Here is an 11,237-nt window from a genome sequence, read left to right as displayed (position 1 = left end):
GGGGGGAGGACAAGGGGGCGGGACGCAGGGCTGGGTTGCCACGGGGTGGGGGGGGAGAGCGGGGGGCGGGCGGGGGCGCCACTGGGCGGCGCTCAGCTCAGATTTCTTAGACCTAAAGTTCTTGAATGAGACAAATGTTTTGCTCTAGTGGTGTAGTAAGTAGTAGGAACTGTGCTGCTAACCCACAGGCAGGTGGTTCGAATCCACCAGTGATCTGCACAAGAAAGATAGGCAATTTCCTCCAGTGTGATTCACAGCCTCTGAAAACTCACTTGAGGGTCAGCTATGGGTCCGTTCCAACTCGCTAGTACACAACAACAACAACTACTCCTACTACTTAAAACAAGGTAGCTCGAGTGGCGTAGCAGGAGAAAGATGGCTAATCTCCTCCCTAAACTAAACTGCCTTAGAAAACCTGGTGGAGGGTTCAGCTATGTGTCAGTTCTGCCTCGATGGTACACATCAACAACTAGTGGGCTAGTGGTAAGGAGTTGCACTGCCAACCCAAAGGCAGGCAGTTTGAATCCACCAGCTGCTGTGCAGGAGAAAGATGAGCATTCTCCTCCAATTTTCTCTGAAGAACCACGAGAGCTATGAGCCATTACCAACTTGATGGCACATGACAACAACTAATTGAAAGGTCAGAGGTTCAAACCCACCTAGGAGTAAAACCCAAAGATGCTCTGGGTTTGTAAAAACTTCAGCTAAGAAAACCCTATAGGGCTCTGCTATATGGCTGTAATAGTATGGGGTTGCTAGGAGGTGGAATTGACTGCACAGCAGTGGATCAGGTTTTCTGTTCTTGAATATAGTTCTTTATATTGTAAGATGTGCTCCACTTTTCTCTGTCCCAGCTAGAGACGGTCTCTTACTGTGTGTCCCTCAGTCTGGCAACAAAAATTTCTTTACCAGAGCACACATAGATGGTTTCAGTGGCCAAATTCTTTCCTCCAAAGTATGACCAGGATCTTATCCCACCTGAATGTAAAACCAAATGTGACCATGGTTTTATCCCATCTGAATGTAAAAATCATCTCAACAATAGACTTGGTGCACTGAACACCAACAAGCAAAGAATTATGGGATGACATCAAGTACAGCATACATTTTAAAAAGCAAAAGGTCATTGAAAAGATGGGGAAAGGCCAAAACAAACATCAGAGGAGGCTTTAAAATTTGCCTTGAACAACAGAAGGTAAAGTGAAAGAGGGAAATTATAAAGAGAGGTGAACTGAAGATTTCAAAGAGTAGCTCAGGAGAGAAAGCTAAGCATTATATTGACATATGCAAAGACCTGGAGATAGAATACCAAAAGGGAAGAACATATTTAACATTTCTAAAGCTGAAACAACAATGGGATTAGGTGTGTCGGAGTCAATAAGACTGGCTCAGGATAGGGTTGGGCTCAGAGCTATTGTACATAGGGTCTCTATGAGTTGTGGGAAACTTGATGGCACTTAATAGCAACAACCTGAAAGACCTGAAGAGCAAATTTAAGTCTCTAGTGTTAATATTAAGGATACTGCAAAATTTTTATGGATACCATTGAGAAGAAAGGAATCCCAGAGCTTTAATTGTTCTCATGTGAAACCTGAAGGGAGCGCTGGTGGCCGAGTGGTGAGAAGATGTGCTGCAATCTCAAAGGTATGCAGTTCGAATCCACCAGCTGCTCTGCAGGAAAAGGACGGGCCATTTCCTCCCATTTGATTAGCTGCCTCTGAAAACCCACTAGAGGGTCAACTATGAGTTGGTTCCAACGCGACGGTACAAAACAACATGCAAAACCTATACTTGCATCAGGAAGTAGTTATCGGAGCAGAACAAAGGAACACTGAGAGACTCAGGAAAGGTGGGGGTGGGGGTTGTAGCCTTTCTCCATAACTGCTCAATCTGCAGGGAATTCTGGTGACCTAGTGGGTCTGTAGTTGTGGTGCCAACCCAATGGCAGGCCATTTAAATCCACCAGCTGCTGCTCAGGAGAAAGGCAGGCAGTCTCTCGTGCTATTTATGGCCTCTAGAAACCTGCTGGAGGGTCAGCTATGAGTTGCTTCTTACTCTACAGCAGTGAGTGAATGAGTCAGTCTGTAGGCAAATCAGTGAAGAAGCTGGACCATGTGAAGAAGAATGTAACATCATGATTGGAGGAAGATTCATCAATAACCTGTGTTATGAAGATGTCACAGCCTGGCAGAAAACAAAGACTTGAGGTACCTGCTGAAGATCTAAGATGATAGCCTTCAGTATAGATTACATCTCAGCATCAAGAAAACAGAAATCCTCACCAGTGGATCAACAGGCAACCTCATGATGTTGCTGTTGTTGTTAAGTGCTGTCGAGTCATAGGTAACTCACAGCAACCCTATGAACAGAAATCCTCAACATTTGTGTGACTTTCATCCTTTCTCCAGCTTCATAGGGTTTCCAGAGGCAAGCTCTTTACAGAAGTGGATGCCACTCCTGCTTCCAAGCTGCTTTAATCCGGGAGCTCCACCAAACACTGTCCACTGTTATCATGAGTTACATGAGTAACCGTTATCACAACTGACACATCAGTGTTACAACGTTCACCTTCACAGCAACCACAAGCTACCTCTGTATGGCAAGTGGACACACAAGGGCCATACGACCTAGAAAAATGTTTGACAAAAACCAGTTATTGAAGTTGCCAATGATTTACTTTTGTGTGGATCCACAATCCACATGGAAGCAGCAGTCAAGAAATCAAAAGATGTGTTTCATTGGGTGAAATCTGCTGCCGAGGATCTCTCCAACGTGCTAAAGAGGAAGGATGTCAGTTTAAAGCTTAGATGTGCCAGATACAAGCCACGGCATATTTCCATCTGCTTTGTATGCATCTGAAAGTTGGACAAAGAATAAGGAAGACCAAAGGATATTTGATGCTTTTGTGGTGTTGGAGAAGAGCATTGAATATACCATGGACTGTCAAAATAACCAGTCGGTCTTGCAGGAAGTGCTGCCAAGGTACTCCTTTGTGGCAAAGACAGTGAAACTCCATCTCACATATTATGCTGATGCTGTCAGGAGATGCCAGTCTTTGGAAAAAGACATCATGCTGGGAAAGAGGATTAGTGAAAGAGAGGAAGACCCTTGAGATGGATTGCCATAGTCACTGTCGCAATGGGCTTGAGCATGTCTGAGTTGGTAAGGATGGCATAACTCTGGGCAGACTTCAGATCTGTTGTTCATAGGTCACCATGAGTCTAGTCCACCAGAGGGCAGCCTAGCCATAGTAAAGGATTTGCATAAGCCGGAAAGGTCCAGGTGAGGCAGAACCAGGGAGGAAGGGGATGATTCTGAGGACAATAAAGGGTCCTGATACTGACTGGAGCATCTCCTGATACTGAGAGGAGACGCTGAGGCTGGGTTTGGGAGTGGGCTAAGCTTTGAATGCAGTTGAGCAGCAAAGGGGCTGGCATAGGAGAAGGCTGGCATAGGAGAAGGGGCTGGCATAGGAGAAGGAACTGGCATAGGAGAAAAGAGAAATACAAGAGTGACACAAATAGTTCCTGGGGTCAGCTGGTAAGTGAAAGGTTGGAGGTTAAGTTCACCCAGAAGCATCTAAGAAGACAGCCCTATTGATCTGCTTCAAAAGGACAGTTCTTAAAAACCCCATGAGTGTTCTTCTGTGACACACATAAGGTTCCATGAGTAAGAGTCAACATGATGAATTAACTAGCAGCCCCTCGGGTGGGGTAGCCCATGGGGGTCTGCACTGCTAACACAAAGCCTTCACGTCTCTGTTGGTTGGAACCCACCAGAGGTTCCAAGGGAGAAGGATGGGCAGTCTCCTCCCACATGATTCACAGCCTCCGAAAGCCAATGGAGGACCAGCTGTGAGTCAGTTTCCACTAGACAGCAGTGAACAAGGGGCTGGATGACGAGGGAGTCTCTGTTTTCCAAGTGGGGACACTGAGGAGGGAAGGCTTTACTGGGGGTCCCAGGAGAAGAACCCCAACACACTCCAGGGGAGGAGGTTGTCAGTAAATCCAGCTGCTCTCTCCCAAGGCATCAGTGGGAGGGTGAGGAGGTGGAGGCTATCCTGGGAAAGAACTCTTTTCTGTCTTCTGAAGCAAGTGCAGAGTGTTGATTTGGAGGCAGAAATGCTTCCCAGCCTCCAGGTTGCAAGACCCTATTTGGGAAAGCTCTCCCAGACACTTCTCCACCGCCCAGCTCAGCCTCCTCTGGGTCCCTCTCCTTCCCACCACCAGGCCCTGGCCTCCTGCCGGGACACTCTAGGCTACTATGTTGAGGAGCGACTCCAAGTTGTGGACTTTATGAACCAGCCACTTGAGAAGGTTCTGGATTACAGCTGCCACCAGTCAATTACAGACTTCTCAGGGCCACTCAGCTCTTCCCCTCGGGGCCAGAAAACTCAGCTTCCAGACCCCTTGGGCTCCTTTACTCCAGGTACCCCCCACACCACTCCCTAACCCTTTGGTTACTCAAGAACCTCTCCCCCACCCACAGCTGTTCCTGGAGCTTAACTAAAAGGGAATGCGCTGAAAGGAGTCCCTCCCCTCATACTTTAGCTTGTATCTCTGCCCAATCTTGCTTTCTACTCCGGAGTATCTTTTTATTTTATTTTATTCATTTCACTGAACATTTACAGAGATTTTGGATTTCTATTCATTCATTGTTGCACTTTTCTCCCCGGCCACCCCATCCCCACCCCCAGTTCTCTCTTCTCCTTGAAAAGCAAAAGAAAAAACTCCTTCATTGGTACACAATCCACCCCCCCCTCCCCGCACACCTCCCACCCCTAGCCCCACCCCAAATATAATCCACTCTGCAACCCTCATTACTTACTCTTATGATAATCATAATGTGCCCTAAAATATATTACTTTTAAACTGTTCTCTCCCTCATCCGCTTCAATGCAGTATACATAATTAATCCAGTTTTTCTCAGTCTTACCCCGACCTTGATGTCAGTCCCATTCTACAACAGTGGCACCATACAGTATTTGTCCTTTTGTGACTGAGATATTTCACTCATCATAATGTCCTCTGAAGTATCTTTTTTTTTTTTTTCTGAAGTATCTTTTATGCCATCTAGTGCCTGCTCCAGAAGCCTTGCCTCTACTTCTAAAGGAAACTCTAAAAACGCTACTCACTCTCGCCCTGTTAACGCCTCTCCTCTGGACTTTCTCCCAGCCCTCTGTCCCTTGTCCAGGGCCCGCTACCACCGGTACAATAGAAGAAGGGAGATTGCCAAAAGCCAGGTTCTGAAGATGGTCTCCCTTTTCCCCAGATTGCGCGGAGGCGCTGCAGCAAGCCAAGCAATTGATGGCTGAGTCCCAGGACACTTTGGAGGATATGGCCAAGAACGAGGCGCACGTCCGAGAGCAACAGCGGCAGATCAACGATCGTGTGGGCGCCACGCTGGGGCAGAAGATGCTCGAAACCAAAGAGCTGAGCGTGGGTGGCCTGGGGAAGCTTGAAGGTGGGAGGGAGAGCGCCAGGGGTACCAACTGGGATTGTAATATATTGTCCTATATTGCCTCCAGCACAAAATGAACGTGGCAATGGGACTGATGAGGGGAACCATCAACCGGTGCACAAAATTCAGCCAAGAACTGCACAACACCCTTGGCTCCATCAAGGTGATCTTGGAGTGGGTGGAGCTCCAGGGAGGGGCGGGGGCGTGTCTGGGCAGGTGGGCCTTACCGCTGCGCACACCACGCTGCACCAGGGTCCCCTGTTGAAATGTCACCTGGAGACCCGAGAGAAGCTGGATAGACCCTTGGTTCGAGTGTACCAGAGACATGTGGGCACCCAACTCCCCGAGGCCTCGCGCCTCACCCAGGTAAGCTCCTCCCTGACAAGACACCTTTCCCAGAACAACTGGCCCAGGTAAGACTTCCCACCTGGATACCTCCCTTTTAACTCTTGGCTGGGTGAGATCTTTAATCATCCACACCTCTGACTCTGGTGAGTTCCCTCACAACTTCTCCAACCCTCGCCCTTTCATTTGGCCCTTCTACATTCACACCTCACCCAGGTGCGCTCCCCACACCCCAGGTCGTCCAGGCTTCTCCCTCAGGCCCCTCCTTGACTGGGGGGGAGGGGCTTTTCTAGCACACCTGGCCCAAGTGTGTCTGGCGAAAGTTCACCGTCTTGGCTCCCACATCCCGTTCCCCAGCACTGCCTTGCCCCTCTCTGTAGGGCGCCAACAAGCTGCACAGCCACGTCGTGCAAGTGGAGAAGAACCTGAACGATCTTTTGGCTGAACACAGGCACCTCAGCCATAGCCTCAATTGCAAGAAGATAGGGTTTGAAGTGGATTACAACGTGGTGCGCCTGCGTAAGCGCCAGCGGAACCCGCACGTGTCCTACGAGGCGGCGCAGCGCCTGGTGAACGACTGGGAACCCAAGACGCCTCCACGCACCGAGATTGGCACCGTCCTCCAGTGACAAGGGAACCCTCAGCCTACCCCAGTGATACCTCCCTTCTCCCCTAGTGTCGGATGGTAGAATTATATTAACTATTTAAGATAACAAAAAGATATTATGCACTCATTGCTGTTATCGGTGGTTAATTCTGACTCTTAGCGACCAGAAGGAAATCTTGCCTAATGTGGCATCATTTTCACAGCCTCCACTGGGGTGGAGTGATGACAATGTGGGGGTCACTGTGTCAACCCATCTCCTTGAGGGTCTCCCTCTCTTCCTCTTACCTAACCTTCACTTTTCCAGGCATGATGTCCTCCCTCAAGGACTGGGCTCCTGATAACAAGCCCCAAAAAGTATGAGAGAGAGTCTCACCATCCTTGCCTCTAAAAAGCACCCTGTCTGCACCTCCTACAAGAGAGATTTGTTTGCTCTTTTTTCCATGGTACTTCCAATACTCTTTGCCAGCATCAAAACTTAGAGACCTCAGTTCCTGAAGATACTTTTGAGCACTCAGTGCAGCAGATTTGTTCCCCTAAAGGAATATTTCTTGACTGTTGCTTCTGCCCACAATGATTGTGGATCCAAGTAAAATTAAATCCTTGAGACAATGTCAAGCTTTTCTCCCTTTTTGATGGTGTTGCCTATTAATCCAGTTTTGACCACTTTCCCCCCTTGATGTTGACATGTAATCCATACTGAAGACTGTAGTCTTTGATCTGCTGCTGCAAGCGCTTCAAGTCCTCATTCTTTTCTGCAATCTAGGTTGTGTCATCTGTATAACGCAGGTCATTGAAGAATCTTCCTCCACTCCCGGTGCAACATTCTTTATATAGTCCCTCTTCATGAACTATTTGCTTACCATAAAGATTGAATAGGTATGGCGAAGAACTACAACCCTGATGCACACCTTTCCTGATTTGGAACCATGCAGTGTACCCCCCCCTTTCTGCTTGAATAACCGCTCCCACGACTGTTCCACACAAGCACAGTTAAACAACTCCAAAGTCATTTCCATCAATTCAGAACTGACTGACAGCTAGCTGACCCTTCAGTATGTTTCCAAAGCTATAACCTGCAGGAGAAAAAATTGCCCATCTTTTTCTCCATAGAGTCACGGATACATTAGTGCTGCCAGAGAAGCACAGCCTATGGACGAGCAGTGCGACTCACTGCCCATGGACTGTGCCACCAGAGCTCCCTGCATAATTAAATGTTCTGAAATTATTATCCATACTTTATTGATAGCTTCACAGTTGAATGCCTTTACACAGTCAATGAAACACAAGTAAACAGCTTTCTGGTGTTCTCCCAAGATCCATTTGATGTCAGCAACAACAGTATCTTCCATTCTGTGACCCCTTCAGAATCCAGCCCGAATTCTTAGCAATTTCTTGTCAGTGTAGTACTGCACACAAATTCTATAATCTCCAGAAGTATTTTATTTCTTGACATTAATGATATTATTTGCTTCTTTCCAAATCCTGTTGGATCATCTTTTTCCAGGAATGGGCACAAACAAGAATCTCTTCCACTTGGGTCATCAGGTAGCTGTCCTCCACGTTCCTTGGCACAGACAAGTAAGCATGGCCAGAGAGACAGAGAGACATCTGTTTTACCGGAAAACCTCAGTTGGTATTCTCTCAATTCTTGGAGCCTCATATTTTGCAAGGCTTTCAGGGCACTTCCAGTATGTCCCTTTGTGAGAATAATGGTGATTCAGAGGTCTTTGAGTAGGTCAAACATGTGCTCCTAAAGGTTGGTTGTTCAAATTCCTGATAGGCACTATTGAAAGAAAGGTCCTGTTATCTCCTTCTGTAAAGATGACAGTCAAGAGAACCTCGTGGATCCGTGTTACTCTGGAGCATCGGGTTGTGACTGTGAGTCAGAATCAACCACGGTGAACTTGGTTTTCTGGTTTCGGTGGTTCAATAGTAGAATGTGGAAGACCTGAGTGTAGTTCCCTAGCCATTAGGTCTTGTGCAGCCACTATGTTTCCATCAACAGAGGGCTTATGTGTTACTGTGGTGAAAAAGAGGTTTCAGTAGAATGTTCAGGCAAAGTAGGTCTAGGGAAAAAAGGCTGATGACCTACTTGTGAACACTGGTCAATGATCCAAGGTACAACTGTTCATGGATAGAAGGTGCAGAACCAGGTAATGTTTTGTTCTCTGTAGTGCAAGGGGTCACTCAGAGGCAGAACCATAAGGTTCTCTTTGCTGTTTATCAAAAAAGATGACCAGCTTTCTCTTCCAAAGTGCTTTTAGTGGATATGAACCACCAACCTTTAGAAGCACAGTATGTTTGGCCCACTCAAGGACTTCTAAGCCATCTTTAGCCTCACAAATTGACATACAATATGTACACGGAAGGAATTGGCAAAATATAAGTCAAAATAACTGGCTAAGTGTTGTTGTTGTTGTTGTTGTTATGTACTGTTGCATCACCTGCGACCCATAGTGACCCTATGTACAGCAACTCTGAAGTCTGCACTGTCCTGAGCCAATCTTACTGATTCTGACACAGCAACTCCCATTGTCCCAGTTACTGTGTGAGTCCATCTCATCTGGGGTCTTCCTCTCCTGTGTTGTCCCTCTACCCTTCCGAGCATGACGTTTTTCTCCAAGGAGCGAGTGGTCCCTCCTGGCCACATGCCCAAAGTATATGAGGGAGCTTCAAAATCCTAGCCTCCAAAGAGAAACTTGGTTTCACTCTCTCCAAGACAAACTTATTTGTTTTCTTGGTGGCCCATGATATGCTCAAAACTCTTCTCCAGCACCACAACTCAAATGCATTGATTCTTCTTTAGTCACTGTCCAGCTCTCTGATACAAGTAATGCAAAGACCATGGCCTGGATTAGGCACACCTTAGTCTCTAGACTGACACTGCTGCTCTTTAGAACTCTGGAGAGATCCCTGACAGCAGATTTTCCCAGTGCAATTCTTTTGATTTCCTGACTGCTGGTTTCAAGAGTGTTGATTGTGGAGCTGAGTAAGCTGTAATTGTTAGCAACCTTAATCCTTTCTCCATCCATCATGGTGCTGCCAATTGGCCCAGTGGTGAGAATCTTTGTTTTCTTGATGTTGAGCTTCAATCCATACTGAAGACCACAGTCCTTGACCTTCTGCAGCAAGCGCTTCAGGTCCGCCTCAGTTTCAGCAAGAAAAGTTGTGTCATCTGCATAACATGAACTACCTTACACCAATGGTCCTCTGATACAGTTTGAAAAGATAGATTTGACCCTGAAACCTACAGCGTCCCTTTCCAGCAGGAAGTAGCTAAGAGAATACACCGTCCCCTTTTTCTTTATGAATCAGGGTGAAGTCTCTCTCAAGGAGGAGTGGGACACACTGACAAAGGAGATTAATCAGAACTGGCTTTGACAAGCACTGTGGCAATTGGACAATTAAAACAGACTTTCAATGGGGGAAAAAAAGAAGAACAAACTGGGGAGGAGGGTTAGAGAAAATAGTGCAACAATGAATGAATGAAAACCCCAAATCTCTGTAAATGTTCATGAAAATGAATAAAATTTAATAAAAATTTAAAAAAAGAAAAAAAAAGATAGATTTGGGCTCCAGGTTGCCTAGGTTCAAATCCCATCTTCCTACTTTCAAACAAGTTCCTTTTCTGGTGTTGATCTCTCTCCGCCTGTAAAATGTAGACAATGGTGGTAGCAAAAGATTGTCTTGGGCATAGGTGAGCTCGGATGCCTAAGGCCTGTGGAGTGGTGCCCACACATAGCATGTTCCCAACATATGTGTTTTCCAATTGCTTCCTATGCATCTGAAAGTTGGACCATGAATAAAGAAGAATGAAGAATTGATGCCTTTGAGTTGTGTGGCAAAAGACTATTGATTATCCAGTGGACTTCCAAAAGAACAAACAAATCTGTCTTGAAGGAAGTGCTCCTTAGAAACAAGGATGATTAAACTTTGCTTTACTTTGGGCATGTTTTCAGAAGGGACCAGTCCTTGGAGACATCAGGCTGGGAAAGGGAGAGGGTTAGGAAAAGAGGAAGACCCTTCATGGGATGGATTGACATGGTGACTGCCACAGTGTGTTTGAACATGGCAGAGATCACGAGGATGTCTCCAGATAGACAAAGGCTCAGATCCCAGGGTTAACACGAGTCATAGTTGACTTGATGGCACCTAACAACAACAAGAGCAACACACATGAGCTGTTATCCCCATTTATTGCTGAGAAAACTGAGGCACAGAGAAAGTAAGCAGTGTGGAGCTCCTGACGACAGAGCCTGCATTCTAAACAGAACCCATCAAAGCTCACCTATGTCCTCAGCCTCTTAGATCAATCCCAGCTTCCTCTACTTTCTGCCCGTAATGACACTCACTACTTTCACCACGCCCCAAACCCATTCCCCAGCTTTTCTCCTGGGGCCCTTCCCAAAGAAGCAGTTTACTCTCTGAACCCAAGCAGCAGAAGTGAGAGGAAATTTTCCGTACTGTCCATTCTCCTCATCAGTTACCTCTTGTGGGGAAACAAAGCAGAAAGTTCTCCTTTCAAATAAAATAATTTCTTACAGTCCTAAAAAGTGCCAGTAGATGGCAACAGAGAGCAGAAGTGAGGTGGCATGAAGAGGCTGAACAGGAGCTCTGGTGGCCTAAGTGGTAAGAAGCTGCACTGCAATCTCAAAGCTAGGTTTATGTCCACCTGTGTGCGTCTTGAGAGAATGGTCAATCTCCGCATGTGTGATTTACTGCTTCTGAAAACTCACTGGAGGGTCGGTAACTTTGGGTCGATTCTGACTCAACAGAACTTCTTCACTAATTGACAATTTCAGTCTTTTCTCTATCATGATGTTGT

General features: G+C 46.6%; 1 protein-coding gene across 1 annotated transcript in view; it reads left to right on the top strand.

Annotated features, from left to right (window-relative positions):
- The window catches only part of CCDC105 (coiled-coil domain containing 105), a 12,622-nt gene extending 6,188 nt beyond the window's left edge, over window positions 1–6,434 (top strand). Inside the window, exons 3-7 of the mRNA XM_006898348.1 lie at window positions 4,230–4,428; window positions 5,272–5,438; window positions 5,528–5,623; window positions 5,713–5,826; window positions 6,186–6,434. Of these exons, the coding sequence (XP_006898410.1) occupies window positions 4,230–4,428; window positions 5,272–5,438; window positions 5,528–5,623; window positions 5,713–5,826; window positions 6,186–6,434 (825 nt within the window). The remainder of the gene's footprint in view (window positions 1–4,229; window positions 4,429–5,271; window positions 5,439–5,527; window positions 5,624–5,712; window positions 5,827–6,185) is intronic.
- The last annotated feature ends 4,803 nt before the right edge of the window (window positions 6,435–11,237 follow it).

Source organism: Elephantulus edwardii, unplaced genomic scaffold, assembly GCF_000299155.1.
Source record: "Elephantulus edwardii isolate Elephantulus edwardi_28Jun2011 unplaced genomic scaffold, EleEdw1.0 scaffold00226, whole genome shotgun sequence".
Taxonomy (NCBI): Eukaryota; Metazoa; Chordata; class Mammalia; order Macroscelidea; family Macroscelididae; genus Elephantulus; species Elephantulus edwardii.
Note: the sequence above shows the minus strand (reverse complement) of the source record. Positions and strands in the feature narration are given on the sequence as shown.